General features: G+C 45.0%; 1 protein-coding gene and 1 non-coding gene across 3 annotated transcripts; both read right to left on the minus strand.

The window, feature by feature from the left end:
• Positions 1-94: 94 nt before the first annotated feature.
• Abcf1 (ATP binding cassette subfamily F member 1) lies at positions 95-17,011 on the minus strand. Of its 2 annotated transcripts, none has more exons than XM_005341025.5 (25): positions 16,851-17,011; positions 10,828-10,874; positions 9,834-9,932; positions 9,573-9,699; positions 9,394-9,431; positions 9,206-9,313; positions 7,979-8,053; positions 7,788-7,901; positions 6,656-6,751; positions 6,283-6,405; positions 5,761-5,861; positions 5,600-5,685; positions 5,170-5,309; positions 4,934-5,082; positions 4,527-4,610; positions 4,185-4,309; positions 3,868-3,980; positions 3,591-3,762; positions 3,186-3,260; positions 3,023-3,093; positions 1,748-1,780; positions 1,494-1,662; positions 1,130-1,194; positions 976-1,048; positions 95-834 (listed from the first exon to the last, which is right to left on the minus strand). In XM_005341025.5, exons 1-25 carry the CDS (start codon positions 16,921-16,923, stop codon positions 668-670), a joined length of 2,523 nt encoding a protein of 840 aa, XP_005341082.1. In that variant the 5' UTR covers positions 16,924-17,011; the 3' UTR covers positions 95-667. The 2 variants fall into 2 exon arrangements, with proteins under 2 accessions (XP_005341082.1, XP_013221027.1); XM_013365573.4 differs by having other exon boundaries at positions 9,573-9,702.
• Positions 2,421-2,557, minus strand: LOC120889376 (small nucleolar RNA SNORA42/SNORA80 family). Its single transcript, XR_005733283.1, has one exon. It is a non-coding gene; the product is annotated as a small nucleolar RNA SNORA42/SNORA80 family (small nucleolar RNA).
• Positions 17,012-18,847: the final 1,836 nt, after the last annotated feature.

Consider the following 18,847-nt stretch of genomic DNA (forward strand, 5'->3'; position numbering starts at 1 on the left):
TCTCTCTCTCTCAAAAAAAAAAAAAAAAAAACTTTTAGAAAACCAAATAAAGCAAATCAACATTGAGTAAAAACAGTTCCAACACCCAGGAATCTCCAAACAGTGACAGGCAGCAGCAACTCCTTTCCTTTATTTCTTCCCTGTGTAAAAGGAAATTCAAGTTTTCCAGCTTTCCTTTCCTGCCCTCAGGTCCCCAATCAGACAAGTGACCACAGGCACCAAATCTTAGGCTGGATAACAGCACAGGCCTCAGACATCTGCCTCCAATTCTGAGGTCCAAATGGATATTTGTGTTAAGTCAGCATTAAATCCATCAAAAAAGAAAAGCGCCACTCAAAACCCGTGGGGGCAGCTAGGCCTGAAGCTTTAGGGTAGATCAGAGGCAGTCTTCTGAGGAATGAGTCTCAAGACAAGAGGCCACCTAAGCTTGGTTGGATGGAACCCCACAATAATGTTTGTGTAGAGGGCTGCTGAGGGTAAGTCAACTCAGTTGTCTGAAGTGGCACACACAAATCTTTCAAAGCAGATCCTGGTCACAGCTCCACCTTCATGTGCCCAAGTGGTTGCTGGGTCAGCTGCAGGGCAGAGGCAGGCTTCCAAGGAGAGGGAGACAATGGGGTACTTCTAGGCCACATAAGCCTGTCTCCTGATTTCCAAGAGGGAAAGCTTATTCTCGGGGTCGGTTGACCATGACTTCGCCCAGGGCCTCCAACACCTCCCGCTTGTAGTCTTCAAAGTCCCCATCAATTTGGCTAACACTTTGCTCCTCCACTACCCACAGTTGGCAGTTGGTTTCTGTGATGAGCCGGGCATCATGGCTGACGACAATCACAGCTTGAAGAAAGACGATGAGAACAGAAGGCAGGGAGAAAGGAGGAAGAAAAATCAGAACATGGACAGAAGGGAGTTCCAGCCAAAGGACACTACAGCTTGTTCCCCAATGGGAGAAGGAAGGTATGTTCAGAACTGACTTACCACCCTTGTACTCATTGATGGCCTCCCCCAGAGCATCGATAGATTCTATGTCCAAGTTATTGGTTGGCTCGTCCTATGGAGGAGGAAGAATGCCATTACAACTCCTACCTTGCACTGCTGTTACTCTTTTCCCATTCCCATTCAGTTCTCTCACCAAGATGAGGACATCGGGCTCCCGACAGGCCAGCTCTGCAAAGACAACTCGGGCTTTCTGCCCACCTGTCACAAAGAAAAAGGAGGTCTAAGGCTGCAGTTGTGGCTCAGTGGTAGAGCACCACATAAAGATAAAATAAAATAAAGGTATTGTGTCCATCTACAACTAAAAAAATTTAAAAAGAAGGAAGAAAAAGGAAGTCTATCATATCTCCCACCATCTTACACTGCTGAAGGTAACCCTCAAAGAGTGCCCATGTGTGCCCTAAGGCTCCCCATTTCTTGGTTCCTTCTCCTTTCTGCTCTAGGAACAGTGTGTACATGCATGATGAGGAGGGCATCTTCCCCAGCCCCTGGACTGGTACCAGAGAGTTTGCAGATCTGGATGGTGTGCGCATGACTCTCAAGGCCAAAGCGGCCCAGGCACTTGCGTGCATCCTGGTAGGCTAGGTTGAAGCTCCGTTGCAGATATTCAGTGGGCGTCTCCTCCATGTGCAGCTGCTCTGCATATTGCTGGTTGAAGAAGCCAATTTTCTGCCCAAGAGGAAAGGGAGGTAACCAATCAAAGTGGTGCTTCCTCTACCCAATTTTCAGTCCCTGATTTCCAAAGTCAACTTACCAGTCGGTGGTTCTTTCTCATTTCCCCATGTGTCTGCAAGGAAAAAGCAAATGGTAAGGGTAGGGAAAGGGCAAAAGGGGCTGCACTTCCAGATCCCAACTTTTCTTTTTTCTGTGGTGCTGGGGATTAAACCCAGGGCCTTGTATATGTGAGGCAAGCACTCTACTAACTGAGCTATATCCCTGGCTCCCCAGATCCCAACTTTTCTGAAAGAAAACACCAGAATTGGGCTGGGAACAAGTACACACACATATCCTAACAGGATGAACGCACACCCAGGAAATCAGAAGGGGCAAAAGGAGTAAGAAGGAAAATAAAGGAAAGAAGAAAAAAAAGGACAACCAGGAAGGGATTACCCTCCACTGGGAGAGGAGAAAAGGCTATTGTCTTTTTAAAGCACCATATGGCAATACTCTGCAAAAGTCCTGCAAATACCTATTACCAAATAAATTATGGTAGACCATATAAACTAAACGTATGAGTATATAATAAATAGCATACAGAAACACTTAATTGTTATCTGGAGAAGGCTCATAACAATTCATGTGATACCCCACTTCATAAGAATATTAATGTATCTTTGCAAAGGAAAAAAAGGAGAAAGGTATCCACCAGAACAGAAATACCAATCATATCTATACTTTCCTCTTGGCTCAAACAATTCTTTTTTTGCCACTGTGCAACCTGCTTCAACACTAGGAGTCTACAGGCACAGAGGCCAGGCAATGGTTTAGGGTCGGAGTATGCTCTGGCATGGGATACTATGCTAGAGGCCCAGGGGACGGGCCTGGCATAAATCCAAACCCATGCATAGCTTATGTATTTTTTTTTTCTTTTTTTGGTACCGGGAATTAAACTCAGGGGCGCTCAACACTGAGCCACATGCTCAGTCCTACTTTGTATTTTATAGGGTCTCAGCATCTTGTTTTTGCTGACGCTGGCTTTGAACTCCTAATCCTCCTGCCTCAGCCTTCTTCTAAGCCACTGAGATTACAGGCATGTGCCATCATGCCCAGCCTCAATATGTATTTTTTTTGTAACATGTAAAATTGGCTTCTTCAACATGGAGAGGTACCCCCACTGCAACCCAGGCTTTCCTTTCTCTCTTCCCTAAACTGATTTACACTCTCCTCCTCTATTACTCCTTAGGGAGATGCATCATCTGTGATGGGGTTTTCAACCCACCCTACCAAGGGGGTTCCCTGACTCTAGCTTCCATTGGACAGGGGGGCCATCACACTTCTCATACTCTCCCTTCTTGGCTCCAGGACTCACCGGTGTCAGCTTGCCTGTCAGCAGCAGGAGTAGTGTGCTTTTCCCCACACCATTAGGACCCACGATGCATACTGAAAGAAAGAAATGACCAAACCAGGAGATCTCCAAAACTACTCTCCCTGTGACTCCTGTTCCACACCCAAACCACCCTATACCAACTCACTCCTTGAGTCCATGTCGATGCCAAAATCCAGGTTCTTAAAGAGTGGTTTCTGCCCCTCATAGCCAAATGTCACACCTGAAAGTCAGCAAATGAAGCAATTTATGCTCATTTCAGTTACTGTAAAGGTGACCCTAAATGTCCTGGCCTCAGAGGAAAAGAAAGGTCCCTGCTGGGGCTGGGACTGTGGCTTAGTGGTAGAGCACTTGCCTAGCATGTGTGAGGCACTGGGTTTGAGCCTCAACACCACATAAAGATAAATAAAGGTATTGTCCATCTACAACTAAACAATAAAGATATTTTTAAATAAAACCTGTTTAAAAAAAAAAAAAAAAAAGAAAGGTCCCTGTATCGCTGGAGTCTGGGTGCACTCACTTGTGCTTCCTGTTGGCAGTGGGTAGTACTCACCATGCAGACCCAGCACAGGAGGGCTGAGTGGCGGGGGATTTGGGAAAGTGAAGCGCACAGTGTACTCCTTCGGGCGCTTCAGGAGCTCAGGGGCTTCCTGGGATTCCTCATCTTGGTTTTTCCGACGGCATTTCTGCTGCTTTCGAGTCAGGGCCTCCTTTGTTTGCTTTTCCTGGAGGGAAAAGAAAGAAATCTGTATGCTACCCAGTACACTGTTCTTGGAAGGTGTTCCACAGACCCCCTGCACTGTTAGGAGAAGAGTGGTAGTGGTACTCACCGCCTGCTTGGTGGACTTGCCACCAGCCTTCAGCTCCTTCAGCTTTTTTTCCTGCTTCTCATACTGTTTCAGCAGTTCTTTCTGCTTTTGCTGGTACATCTTCTTGAAGGTCACTAGCATGCAAAAGGGAGAGCAGTTTCAACGTTGACCCTCTCTCTAGCAGAGGGACAACTGAGGATAGACAAGGATGGGGAAGACTATCACTGTTAAGAAATCTATAAAGATTCAGTTATCACAATGCCCCTACAGCCTTGCTACCCAGGCCACCTATTGAGGGTCAATCTCTCCCTCTGCCCTTCACAAACAATCCTACTTACTATAATTGCCTCTATAGTAGTGGAGCCGCTGGGCATCGAGATGGATGATATCAGTACACACATCATCCAGAAAGCCCTGGTCATGGGAGACAATCAGCAGTGTTTTCCGCCAGCCCTGAAGATAGCTGGGTTCAGAGAAGTAGGGAAGTGTCACAATGGTGAAGGGACAGACAAGTCCAGAAAAGCAAACAGACAATGAGGAGGACTGGAAAAGAGGAGGACTGGACCAGGAGGTGTCAAGGGCATCGCAGACAACAACTAGAGGGAATGAGGGCAGGGAGGGATGGGGTAAAGTACACAATGGAAACCAATGACCCAAGGCCATAACCCAGGGCAACGCACTTATTGAGCCAGATAACAGCATTGAGGTCCAGGTGATTAGTGGGTTCATCCAACATCAGCAGTGTAGGCTCCATGAACAGTGCCCTAGAGCAGAGAATGGCAGTGCTGTCAGGGCTGGAAGAAGATCCCTGCTCAGCAAACCCCAGAGAAGCCTCCGGGAGGCAGAGCCCATGAAAACAAACACTCCCTCCTAACCTCTCTTCAGAGATGGTTTTGGGCAGAAGATGTTGACAAGAACATATCATCAGGTAGGGAGAGAAATGGAGAAAAACTCCAAGGTCTCAAAATGTACATAGTAAGAGAGAAGTTGACCTCAGAACTCCCTACTGGCCTTGAAAGAGTGGGAAAAAGTGAGAAGGTCCTAGTAGTTTGGGGTTGGAAGGGAGATGGTGAGGCAGATGGCCCACCTGGCCAGAGAGACACGCATGCGCCAACCGCCTGAGAACTTCTGTGTGGGCCTATTCTGCATTTCAGGGTCAAAGCCCAGACCAGCCAGGATCCGTCGTGCTTTGGCCTCTGCAGCTGCTGCCCCAGTGGCTCGCAATTCCTCATATACCTGGGAGGAAGAAGAGGACTCATGTCTGAGGGCCTAGAGGCCCCTCCCCCCAAGTCTGAGCCATGTCCCCTGTGCCATCTCCTCTACCTTCTCTAGCCTCTCAGCAGCTGTGTCATCCCCCTGTTCCAACTGCCTCTGAAGTCGTCGTTCCTCTTCCAGCAGCTTCAATCGCTTGGTGTCAGCTCGAAGAACAGCCTGCACTGCTGGTGTTTCATCTGCTACTACCTCTGGAGGGCAGGGGGACAACACTCAGGTCACTTCTGGGCCCACAGAACCTATTTTTCTCTTCCCTTTAGATCCAGTGCTGGTCTGCCTAACCTCTCCCAGCACTTTGTACTTATTCCAAATAAGATATTCTCAAATCTTTCATTTATCCTCCTCTCCTGTCTTTCTAGCAACCCTTTCCCAGGCCCCAGCCTCCTTCATGTCCTTCCCAACTTCACAACCACAACTTCTATTTTTGACTGGCTCTTCTGCTCTAATTGCCCACCCTGTCTCCCTCTCCACACTGGCTCACCCTGCTCACACAGCAGCACATCAATGTTAGGAGGGATGCTCAGGGCACGGTTGGCGATGTGCTTGAGGAGTGTGGTCTTGCCCTTGCTGGGGAATGAGAGCTATGAGGATCAGGCCAACATGGAGAAATCCCTTCTTTCCCCTCCAGTCCCATCTCCTCACCCGTTAGGTCCCACCAGCCCATAGCGGCGTCCGGCTACGATGTATAGATCTGCATTCACAAACAACTCCTTGCCATGGGCCGAGATACTGAACTTCTCCAGCTACAGCCATTGGGACAGGGGGCAAAGGGGAAGGTCAAAAAACATAAGAAGTCTCATTCTAGGACAGGAGCTACAGCTTTGGCCCCATAGGGGAGATCGACAAACCCCTACTTCCAGCAGAATCACCCTTTTCTCACCATAGCAGGCTACTGCCTCTTATCGGAGTCTTCCCATCTCTAGCCAGGTTGGTGTACCCTATTCTTTTCCCTCCCCAGGTGGACCCCTCTGCTTCCACTGTGTTTTCTGTCTCCTTGCTCAGGTTGGTAGAACCCAAGATGCAGAAAATACGTTCCCATTTTCTTCCTGGTGGAGCAGCCCTTTCACACCCCGACTTCCAGGGTTGCCACAGCCACTCAGGGCAGGTGAGAGAACCCACTCCTTCCTAGGTGATCAGGATGGACAGGGACTCCTCAGATCTCACCTTGATATCAGATGCATTTTCTAACATGGCCTGTCGGGAGGACACCTCTGCCTGGGATACAGAGAAGTCATTTTCGGCAGCATTAGCTGCTTTTAATGAAGCCACCTGGCGCTCATAATCCATCTGAGAAGGAAAAACTACATTGGAGGTCATCTGTAACATTGCCAGTTTCCTGTTATCATGATACAATCCCATGTCATCAGGCATTAAGATGATGCTCAGAGCATAAGTCTTTCCTTGCTCTAATTGTTTTATTTCAAGTAGTCCCCAAAGCTCTCCTGCCTTGTCCCTAACTTCACATATGCCTTAGTTAAATCATTAAAAAGAACAACAAAAAAACCTTTATTTTGACCACTAAGAACCAATGACTTACCTGTTTCTTGAGCTTTTTCTTCTCCTTTTTGCTAAGGTGAGCATAGGGATCATCTGCCTTAGACTCTCCCTCTTCCTCCTCTCCTTCCTCTGAACCCTGTGGAAAGCATGGATGATGGAAAAAAATAAAGACCCTTCTATAACTTGAATTTCTATCATACATACCCACCTTACTCCCCTCCCACCTGGCCCCAGTTCCACAGCTGGTTCTGTCCTCCTTCACCCACAATCCTGAGAGGTCTTGGGATCCTATCTTATTCTCACTCCCACCCCTTGCTCTCCATGCAGTACTCTATTAGTCTCTGCCACTAAGTATAGGACAACACAGATGGTATGAATATGAGTATATGAAGTGTAACAATGTTTATGTACCTAGAGATACAATTTTTAAGAAAATATAACTGAGGGTGGAATAAATGAGTTTTAAATGATATTCATTTGTATCAAATAAATTTCTGTAGTTTATACATTAACATGCAAAGAGAGGATCAGGCAGCCCTAATGTACAACCAGTGAAGAATATAGAACTTCAGAACTAGAAACTACTTAGCGGGGTTAGGGGAGTGTAGTAGAGTGATAAAAGTGCTTGCCTAGCATGTCTGAGAGGTCCTGTGTTCAATCCCTAGCACCATCAAAAATAAATAAACCATTAGTTATACGAACTCTAGAAAACACTAGAATTCTGTACATCACCCAGATGGAAAAACTGAGAAAACAAGAGGTAGGAGGGTCACACAGGTAGTGAATGGCAGATCTGGACCTGACTAAGATAAACCGTAGGGCTCTTTCCTCTCTGGATCAGGAGCCAAAAGCTACAGTTCATGAGCCAAATCTGACCTGATGCCTGTTTCTATATGGCCTGTGAGATAAAAATGGTAGTTGGATGTAGCTCAATGATAGAGCACCACTGGATCAATCCCTAGTAACATACAAAAAAATTAAAACCAACAAAAACCAAAAAGGAAGAATACGCAACAGAGATCATTTGTGAACTATAAAGCCAAAAATATTTACTATGTGGCCCTTTATAGAAAAGTCTGCTCTGGTAGTGACAATGCCCCCCATCAAAACTATCCCAGAAGGGCCACAGAGTCTCAGTCCTTCCCCAAACCTCCCCCAAGCACGATAAATACCTGTTCTGACTTTTTGGCCTTCTCTTTTCCTTGTTTGGGAGGCTCCTTTTCTTTCATTATTTCATCTTCTTCAGCTTCCTCTTCACTATCCAGAGCAGCAAATTTATTTTGAGGCTAATTGAGAAAAGACAGGAATGGTGAAATGCTCTAATTCTTGAGACCCAGTATCCCCTTCTGTCGGTCACTCTCACCTTGGCCTTCCCTTTCGTCTTTTCTTCCTTTCCCTTTTTGCCCTTGAGCCCAGGCTGTTGCTCCTCAGATACAGCCTGAAGGAGATACAAGCACACACAGAAATTAGTTTGTTGCTCTGCTGCTGAGTACAAGCATTTTTAGGGAGCCTATTGTATTCCAGTTAACGATACTGAGTACTACTCCCGAGAAATGAGACCCAGAAAAGCCTCCAAAAAGAGAACTTGAGAACATCAGCAAAGCTGGGCAGGATAGCACATGCTTGCAATTCCAGCAACTCAGGAGGATGAGGCAAGAGGCTCACAAGTTTTGAGATCAGCCTCAGCAATTTAGGAAAACCTTGTCTCAAAATTAAAAAGGGGATGGAGTTGTAGCTCAGTGGTAGATTGCTTGCCTAGCATGTGTGAGACATTGGGTTCAATCTCAGCACCACATTAAAAAAAATAAAATAAAGACACTGTGTCCCTCTATAGTTAAAAAAAAATTTTAAAAATATTAAAAGTGGCTGGCAATGTAATCAGTGGTAAAGCATCCCTGGGTTCGGGGAAGTTGGGGATGGAAGAGAACACATGTGAGAGAACATCAGTAAATCTAAGGGACTCTGAGTCAGGCAAGTGCACAAAGTGGGTAGGTGGTACCAATGCAGCATGGACGGCTTCCTTGGAAGGATGAATCTAGAGAAGAGGTATTGGATGTTGGGCTTGGAGGATTCCAGGGAAGGGAAAGAAGCAACATGAAGTACAAAGGCTTCAATACTGACATCGTTAAAGTGAATGCCAACATGTGGTCAGGCTGATGGGAAAAGGAAGAGTCCCAAGTGAAAAAGCAAGGGCCAAGGGCCCTTGTTTTAGATTTTGAATTTAAGGCAAGAGAATCACTGAAGATTGTTAAATGATAGAGTATTTTTTTGTACCAGGAATTGAACTTAGGGGCACTCAACCACTAAGCCACATCCCCAGCCCTTTTTTGTATTTTACTTAGAGACATGGTCTCATTGAGTTGCTTAGCGCCTCTCTTTTTTGCTGAGGCTGGCTTTGAACTTGTAATCCTCTTGCCTCAGCCTCCGGGGCCACTGGGATTATAAGCATGTGCCACCAGGCCAGTTGATCAAAGAGTATTTTTAAAAGATAGATTTGATAGTTTAAATAAGATAAATCTAGAACAGCTAAGTTTAAAGCAGAAAACTACCACACTGTGGCCAGAATGGGGTGTAACTGCATCACTTTCACCTTATTGATCCGATTCTTCTCTGGCTTAGCAGCCTTAGGAGGATGTTTTTCTTCCTCCTCCTCCTCTTCACTCTGATCCTGAATCAGGGCTGCAAAAACATTACCACCCTAAAAAAAGGGACACAAAAGTCAATGTGATGGTCACAGTTGCATGTTTAGGGTCTTTGGTTACCACACCAATGGCTCACCTTGGTCTTCTTTCCTGCTCGGGGTATTGGGGCAGGTACTGAAATGACAAGGGGAAAAGATGAGGTTGATAAGAGAATTCTGCTTGGCTCCTCCATTTTATCCACATCCACAATCAAAATATGAGGCATTCCACATCACGCAAGGAATCCATGTACCTACTTTCCCTCAGGTCACTTACTCTCTTCCTCTTCGTCACTGGCAGGTACAGAAAGCTTCTTAAGGCGCTCCATAAGCTCTTTTTCCTCTCCATCATCATCCACATCCTTCTTCCGCCGGCCTTTTCGAGTGTCTCGCTTCTTCTTTTGCTGCTGAAAGAAAACGAAAAGGGGAGGATGAAGGCCCCTGCTGTTTCTCTGCACCAAGGAATGCTCCCCATCAGATGAGTTGGCTGGAGGTGGACCCCTGATGCTCCAGGATTAGGGGCCCCTATCACTTGTACCTGTTGCTGTTGCTGCTGCTGCTGCTGTTGTTCCTTCTCCTTGAGCACTTTCTCTTCTTCCCCAGCCTGTTTATCTTCTACTGCCAGCTCCTCAAAGAACTATAAAGGGGTTAAGATATGATTCAGTGTGGCTCCAAGACCAATCAGGCCCTGCATCCTACCCTCACCCCTTCTCAATTTTCTTAAAAAAAAAAAAAAAAAAAAAAAAAGGCCTGGCACAGTGGTGCATGCCTGTGATCCCAATCAATTGTGGAGGCTAAGGCAGGAGGACTGCAAGTTCAAAGCCAACTTGGGCAACTAGCAAGACCCTGTTTGGGGGGCAGGAAGGGAAAAAAGGCATACACTGGGGGGAAAGGAGTGGGGGTATAGGTTAGTGGTAAATGCTCTCAAGTTGCTGGGATTATAGGCGTGCACCACCACCCTTTGTTCAATCCCAATACACCACCTCCCTACCACACACACAAAAAAATAATGTAAAAAAACAAACCAAACCAAAAAACCCCAAAAATAACAGAGGATACCTTATTTTTAATGTTGTAGTTTTGAGATGGGGATCTCACCTGTACTGCCCCAAGGCTGGCCTCAAACTCCTAGGCTCAAGTAAGCCTCCTGTCTCAGCCTTCCAAGTAGCTGTACTACATGTACCTGGCTCTGGCCCCTCTCTTGACAAAAGTTTTTTTCCTCCCCTCATAGACTTCTCACCCACCTTCACAGAGCCATTTATTTATTTATGGTACTAGGGACTGAATCCAGGTACACTTAATCACTGAGCCACATCCCAGCCCCTCTTTATTTTTTATTTTAAGACAGGGTTCTGCTGGGTTGCTTTAGAGCCTTGCTAAGTTGCTGAAGCTAGCCTTGAACTTATGGTATCTTGCCTCAGCCTCTCAAGTTGCTGAGATATACAGGCGTGCACCACCATACCCAGTATGGCCATTTATTTTGCCTGGAAACACCCACAGTCATTGCTCTTCCTCAACCCTCATTTTCTCACCGTCTTTTTGGTCTTCTTGTCCTTCTTCCCTTTCTTCACCACCTTGTCTGGAAGGTTAAGCAGACATCATAAATGCTCAGCTACAAATTCCAAAGCTGCCTGATCTCCCCTGCTAAACTTACAGTGGCCCTCACACCTCATACCTGTGATATTTTTCAGCTCAAGTATTACTCCCTAGACTTTGTGCTGCCCCACAATTCCTAGCATTCCTATCCCACCCCACAAGTATCTCTTTACTAAACAGCTACCATGCATCAAACAAAGCAGCAAATGAGACAACTGTGCTTCCCTCTGGAGTGTGTAGGCTTTGGGAAGAGATTTCTTTGTCCCCCCGCCTTGGTATCAGGATTTGAACCCAAAGGGACTTAATCTCTGAGCAACATCCCCAACTCTTTTTATACATTTTTATTAGAGACAGGGTCTCACTAATTTGCTTAGGGCCTGGCTAAGTTGCTAAGGCTGATTTGATCCTCCTGCCTCAGCCTCCCCAGCCACTGTGACTATAGGCATTTACCACTGTGCTCAGCTTGGGGGAGAGACTTTTCAAAAGCAATTACAAGCTTGGCAGAGTGGTGTACACCTGTAATCCCAGCAACTCGGGAGGCTGAGGCAGGAGAATCACAAGTTTGAGGCCAGAATTGACAACTCAATGAGGAAACTTTGTGAGACTCTCTCAAAAACAAAGCAAAAAAAAAAAAAAAAAAAAAAAAGGTCTGGGGATGTAAAGTGACCCTGGGCTCAAATCCCAGTACGAAAACAAAACTAAAAAGGTAAAGCCTACTTGGCAGTATGCAGAGGGATCAACCCCACTGTCCTCATCTCTGGTGCCCTGCCATCAAATGCCGCAGTCTGGCTGGGCACAATTCAGGAGCCACTTGAACTTTATTTTTAGAACCACACAGGCCAAACAAAACAGCTCCTCAGGAAAAACCCTCAGAGCCCAACTGCCACCACCACCGGCTTCCCACAAGCCTCTCACACAAACACCAGCCTCACCACCTCCCACAATCCTCCTGCTCTTGAGGCCCATTGGCTGGGTCATGCGGGCGGAGCCAAAGAAGTCCCCCAATGAGCATCAGCGCAGAGGAGCCAATCAGCTAGATGTTGCTGGGGCCCCTTGGCTGTGGCTCTCAACATAATCGCTTTTAAGCTAACACCTGAAGCATGAGTAGCTGGTAGGCACATGGTGGGGTTCCAGTGCTACACACAAGTCCAGCTATAAGAAAGCATATCCACTGGGCAACAGAGAAAGTCTTACTATGGCTAAAGCTTAGAGGCTGAAGGGTAGAATGGCAAAGGTAAGGCTGGAGTAAGGGTTTATGATCATGTGTGAGGATATATAGGCGTTTATAATCATGAATGAGGCCTTTATGTATATGGTCACTTTTGTCCCTGTAAGTCCCGCTCTGGCTTCAAGTGGAGCAAAGACAGGAGTGAACAAGAGTACTGGGCAATCTGTTGGGAGTCCGTCATAGCAGTCCAGGAGACAGACAACAGTGGCTTGATTAAGGGTGGTGGCAGGGCTGGGGATGTGGCTCAAGCGGTAGCGCGCTGGCCTGGCATGCGTGCGGCCCGGGTTCGATCCTCAGCACCACATACAAACAAAGATGTTGTGTCCACCCAGAACTAAAGAATAAATATTAAAAATTCTCTCTCTCTCTCTCTCTCTCTCTCCTCTCACTCTCTCTTTTTTAAAAAAAAAAGGGTGGTGGCAAGGGGAGAAAGATAAACAAGAATTCAGGGGCTTAGTGGTAGAGTGCGCGCCTAGCACGTGTGAGGCACTGGGTTCGATTCTCAACCACATATAAATAAATAAAAGTATAAATAAATAAAAGTAAAGGTATTGTGTCCATTTGCAACTAAAAAAAAAAGAATTCACAGGATGGAGGTAGTGTTAAAAAAAAAAAGTGAGAACAGTATGACCCTATGTGCATACATAATTACACGACCAGTGTAATCCTACATCATGTACAACCAGAATTATGAGAAGTTACAGTTCATTTATGTAAAATGGGTCAAAATGCATTCTATTGTCATGTATAACTAATTAGAACCAACAGATTTTTAAAAATAAAAGAAAAAGTGAGCATGCAAGAGACCATTCCTATATTTCTTTATTTTTTTGGTACCAATAATGAACCCAGGGCGCTCAACCACTGAGCCACATCCCCAACCCTTTTTATATTTTATTTTTGAGATAGGATGTAAGTTGCTTAGAGCCTTGCTAAGTTGCTGAGACTAGCTTTGAACTTGCCATCTTCCTGCCTTAGCTTCCAGAGCTGCTGGGATTATAGGCGTGATCCACCACACCTAGCCATTCTTATCTTGTTAGCTACTAAAATTGATTATAGGTTCCATTCACTAATTTAGGAGACAGTGGAAAAGATCCCTTCCCCCAATTTCAACTTCCATGCGGGGAATGATAGGAAGATTTCATGAATTCAGTTTGGGATGCTGTGTATGATATGTTGTATGTAAGCCATGTAAATAGTTATCTGGTAAAACAGCTGGGTCCATGCCCCATCTGCTCTGCTCATACATTAACAACACAGATCACAATGTCATATTTACCTGTTTGTTAGTTTTTTATTCTAAAAAGCCACCTGAACAGTTTAATTTGTATTCACAGGGAGCAAAGTGGGAGGTCAATGAGTTTGCTGACTTGGTGGGCATGGTTGCATGCCTGTAATCCCAGTGGCACAGAAGGCTGAGACAGGAGAATCTCGAGTTCAAAGCCAGCTTCCGTAATGTCGAGGCACTAAGCAACTTAGTGAGAACCTATCTCTAATAAAATAAAAAAATTGGGCTGGGGATGTGGCTCAGTGGTTGAGTGTCCTTGAGTCAATCACCTGTTTAAAAAAAAAAAAGTTTGCTGACTGGATTACTTTCAGCTCCTCCCTTCAGTCCATCTGTTTCCCTGAAGGTAGAGGACTATGTCTAATATCTGCCACCCATCAGATTGAGAGATAGTTACTAGCCTCTTGATTTCTCTTTATGCCAGGCCTATCCACTATCATAGAAACCATATATTCATCTAAAGCATTCCTATAATCATTTAACAAGACAACAACAACAACAATAATGACAAACAAAGAAACTAACCACAATAGCTTAAATATTCTTAGGCTTGAATTCTCAAAACCAGAATTCCAGGAATTCCACAGAAATCTCTCTTTTTTTGTAGTGGGAATTGAACCCAGAGCTCTGAACTACATCTCCAATCCTTTCTATTCTTTGAGACAGGATCTCACTAAGTTGCTCAGGATAACATCTAATTCTCCTGCCTCAACTTCCTAAATTGATAGGATTACAGACACATGAAACCAAGCCAAGCTAAGTTAGGAAAGTTTTACTGAACATCTACTTTGCTAAAAAACCAGAGACAAGGAAGGGCAATCAGTCTCCTATCCTTTCTGTTTCCTACTTCCACCTATGCTCTGGACATTGGCATCTCCCTGATGAAGTCCCTTGAATTTTACATACACATACATACACATGTATATTTTAGTTGTAGATTGACACAATACCTTTATTTTATTTATTTTTATGTGGTGCCAGGGATTGAACCCAGTGCCTCATGCATGCTAGGTAAGCACTCTACCACTGAGCCACCCACCCGGCTCTCCCTGAAATTCTTCTTTCTTAATACTTATTTTTCAGTTGTAGTTGGATACACAATATCTTTATTTTTATGTGGTGCTGAGGATCCAACCCAGGGCCTCGCATGTGCTAGGCGAGCGCTCCATTGCTGAGCCACAATTTCAGCCCCACCTCCCTGAAATTCTTTTTTTTTTTTTAATTTTTTAATTTTTTTTTTTTTTTTTTTTAGTTTTCAGCGGACATAACATCTTTGTATGTGGTGCTAAGGATGGAACCCGGGCCGCACACATGCCAGGCGAGCGCGCTACCGCTTGAGCCACATCCCCGGCCCCAAATTCTTTTTTTTTTTTTTAATTTTTATTTATTTACTTTTAGTCATACATGACAGTAGAATGCATTTTGATATATACTACATACATGGAATATACATACACCAATCATATTGTCTATTCTATTCTGCTGCCCTGAAATTCTTATATCTTCATTTACTGTTGTCCCCCATCCAGAATACATTTCAAAATCTGATCCCAGTATTAGATACTAGTGTGATAGGATTAGAAAGATGAGTAAAATCAATAACAAAAGGCTTTACATGCCAGCCCAAGGAATTCAATCCTAAATACATTAAAAGGGAGGACCCACCCAAGTACATAAGAAGAAATGATGTGATCAGCTTGCCCTGACAACATGCTAATTTCCTCCAAAGACTAATACAATCAAACTACGCCCCTCCTTTTTTTAAACCAGGGATTGAATCCAGGGGCACTTAATCACTTAGTCACATCTCCAGCCCTTTTTATTTTTGAGACAGTGTCTCGCTAAGTTACCTAGGGCCTCACTAAATTGCTGAGGCTGGCTTTGAATTTACAATCCTCCTGCTTCAGCCTTCCAAGTTGCTGGAATTATAGGCATTTGCCACCACGCCCAGTTTTAATTTTTCACCCTTCATCCTAGTTCTGGTTCATGTCACTTCCTTAGTAACTATTTGAAGTGTTCATTCTCTTACCACTTCTTACCTGAATCACTGCCAGAGCCTCCAAAATAGGTTCCCTGCCTCTATCAACTAATTCAAAGCCATTCTCGACTGCTCAGTATCATCAGGATAAACTTGATCCTATCATTCAGTTATTTAATTCACTTCCTTCTTAATGCCTTTAGGATTAAACTTCTTGAAAGAGCACTTGAAACCTTTCATATATTTTGCCTGTACATCTTCTCAACCCCTTCAGAACAGTCACAAGGTGCCAGTCATGCTCACCTACATTTCTGTCTTTACACAAACTACTTCTACTTGGAATGCTCTTTCCCCTTGCTAACTTATACTGATCTTTCAAGAATAAACTCAGCTACTTCATATTCTTAGGAGGCTTTGCTGACATACCTACTTTACCTGTCTGAAATGTTCTTCTACAGTCCCATTGCTTTCTCAGGCACATTCATCACACTCCTCAGTCACTGGGGTGAAAGCTCTATCCCTTCTATTGGACTGGGTGCCCCTTGAGGGAAAGGCATGTTTTTTGTGTTTCTTTTGTTTTTGATACAGGGTCTCACCATGTTACCCAGACTGGTCTCCAACTACTAGTCTCAAGTGATCCTTCTGCCTCAGTCTCCTGAGTAGCTGGGACTACATGCATTTGCATCACTACTTCCAGCAAAAAAAGCTTATTTTTAATCTCTAGATTCCCAGTTACTCTGCACAATACCTGTAAACAGTAGGCATCCAATAAATGCTTGTAACATTACTCATTGTGTTACTATTGTGGTTATTTGTGTCCATTTATCTACTCCTTGAAGTGACTTCAAGTCTGCGATGATATCTTCATGTTTTTTTTCTTTCTACTCCCAAAGCAGTATACACCATACCTAACTGAAAACAAGCGCTCCACATTCTTTGCTTTAAGTAATTCTTAAACCCTATTCTAACATCCAAAATCTATAGCCTTGCTCCAGTTGATTTAGATGGAGCTGTCACAAAAAAAGGCCCAGAAGGAGAAAAAGCACACAAGGAGTCATCTTTTCCTGAAAAACTAGAGGGATATGGACTTAGGCGATGTGCACTCGCGCGCTGGGGCAGGGGAGGTCGAGGCGGAGTTTCTATGTTGCTGAGCTATACAGAGTAATGGAGAAGATGTCCAGAATAAAAGAATGGAGGACTTTCTCATTTCTCTCCAAATCTCCCTAGATACCATATGTTCCTCCTTGTCCCGTGTCTAGTCCCTTGTAAGCTCACAAATGATATTCTGGCATTTTTCCTTTCCCCACTCCAAACACTCTCCTGCCGGGGCAAACACTTCCCAGCACCACAGCACACATGCGCACGACCCCGTGCACGGGCCTGACGACTCTCGCGCTTAGTAACCCCTCCTAAGGCATGCGCCTTCTCCTCTCTCTTCTCCCGTTTCCTCCGTACATACGATCCTCACCTGCGGGACTTGTGCTGTCTCCGTCCCCGATCCACTCGGGCTCCGGTGGTTGCTGCTTGGGTCCCTTCGGCATTGCGGTGGCAGTTACTGCTACCCTGGCGGCGCCCTGTGCTATTTCCGCTTCCGGTGGCGTGGATTTCCCCCGAACGGGGTGGGCTCTCCAGGCCGGCTCGACCGTCTCCGCCCCTGCCCCCGGCGGCCCACTTGCGCGCCGCCCGTCACTTAGTGGGCGTGGTCTGCAGTTTCGGGGCGGGGCTGTGGTCCACCAGCTGGCTTTGCGTCGGCAACGCGTTTGTGACTGCCGGGGAAGCCTGACCCAGTGTCCCCGTGACACTGACAGACTCAAAGAATTTACATAAGGATTTCTAGGTAGTATTAAGTAGTTGAGGCATACTTTTTATTAAAAAGTGAATGCTATATTCTAACATTTCCGTGTGACTGATCAGGGGCAAAAAAGACAGTAGAGTTCATCAACTAAGAAATAGGCTTGTCGGTCCAGTGTTGTTGACATGTGTACCAAAATCCCGAAAAGTACGGGTGTAAACGAGGAACTCCAGCACATAAATCATAGTGCAGCAAGCCTGAGCTCACTATTTTTGTTTCCCTAGATGATTACTTTGCTGAATATGATTCAGCTACGATAAACTGCACAAACAGTAAAATGACATCCAATGCAAAGTGTACACTGATAAGTTTTGGCATCCATACACCCTTTAAACCATCGCCACAATTAATTTGCGGGTTGATTTCAAACTACTGTTAAATAGATGAAGGGCCCAGTGCACAGTGTCACACACCTCTAATCCCAGTGCCTCTGGAGATTGAGGCAGGAGTAACAAAATCCGAGGCTTGCCTGGGCAACTGAGAAAGATTCTAAAAAAGAGGAATGGGGATTTAGATCAGTAGTAAAGTGCCCTTGGCTTCAATCCCCAATACTGCAACAAAACAAAACAGTAGGTATGGGAGCTTGAGCAAACTGATTGCATAGCCTTGTCAGCTCCTGAAGATCAGGGGCCAGTTTTTCTTTTTCTTTTGGCACTGGGGATTGAACCCAGGGGTGCTTTACCACTGAGCTACATCCTCAATGCTTTTAAAAAAATTGGAGTCAGGGTCTGTTTCTGAGGGTATCTCTATGTTGTTGAGGCTGGCTTTGAACTTGTCATCTTCCTGCCTCATCCTTCCAAGACTCTGGGATTTTAGGCATGCATCACTATTCCAGGCAGGGGCCAGTCTTTTGACTTCATCCTCCTCACTTTCCCAGCAACATTTGCTAGTAGTTGGTAACTCCTTTCCATCTCACTGGCTTCTCCCTTTTATTTTTTAGACAGGGTCTCACTAAATTTCTGAGGCTGGCCTCAAGCTTGCAATCTTTCTGCCTCTGCTCCTAAATTGCAGGGATTATAGGCTTCTGCCCATGGATGAGGAAGCTAGAGCTTTCTGAGGACTGTGAATGAGTTTGTAGACCATAGAACTGAAAACTGAGGGTTTTTTTTTTTTTTGTACCAAGGATTGAACCCAAGGGTGCTTAACCACTGAGTCACATCCCACCCTTTTTGAGATAGTCTCAGTAGGTTGCTTACAGCCTCGTTTAGTTGCTGAGACCATCTTCAAAAACGTGCAATCCTCCTGCTTCAGGCTTTGTGGTGGCTGGGATTACACATATGCATCACCATGTCCAGCAGCTCTGTGTTCTGAATACCTAAGGGCCTTGTGGTGGCATGATTGTCACATATGCATTGGACTATCTCTTGTGAGAGAAATTAACTGTTTACTTAAGACTAACTTAAGGCATTACAACTATAATACTTAAGCCTGGTTATCTGAGACATGGTAGGTGCTTTAGAATACATGCATGATTGTGGCTTCAACCATCACCTATATGCAGATGACACATATCAATGTTTCTAGTAATCTATCAAAACCTGTATATCCATCCAGACAACTTAACCAAGCCAAAATTAGTGGCTGCCTGTTTTCTCCCAGTAGTTTTTTTTTTT

Source organism: Ictidomys tridecemlineatus, chromosome 8, assembly GCF_052094955.1.
Source record: "Ictidomys tridecemlineatus isolate mIctTri1 chromosome 8, mIctTri1.hap1, whole genome shotgun sequence".
Taxonomy (NCBI): Eukaryota; Metazoa; Chordata; class Mammalia; order Rodentia; family Sciuridae; genus Ictidomys; species Ictidomys tridecemlineatus.

Bases quoted from the DNA above. Each gene is read 5' to 3' on its own strand.
- Abcf1 (XM_013365573.4), bottom strand. From the start codon at position 16,923: ATGCCGAAGGGACCCAAGCAGCAACCACCGGAGCCCGAGTGGATCGGG. The intron at 7,902-7,978 runs GTGAGAGTGACC...TTTCTCAATTAG, and splicing joins AGACGAAAGGGAAGGCCAAG to CCTCAAAATAAATTTGCTGC. The intron at 835-975 runs GTAAGTCAGTTC...TCTTTCTTCAAG, and splicing joins CATCAATGAGTACAAGGGTG to CTGTGATTGTCGTCAGCCAT.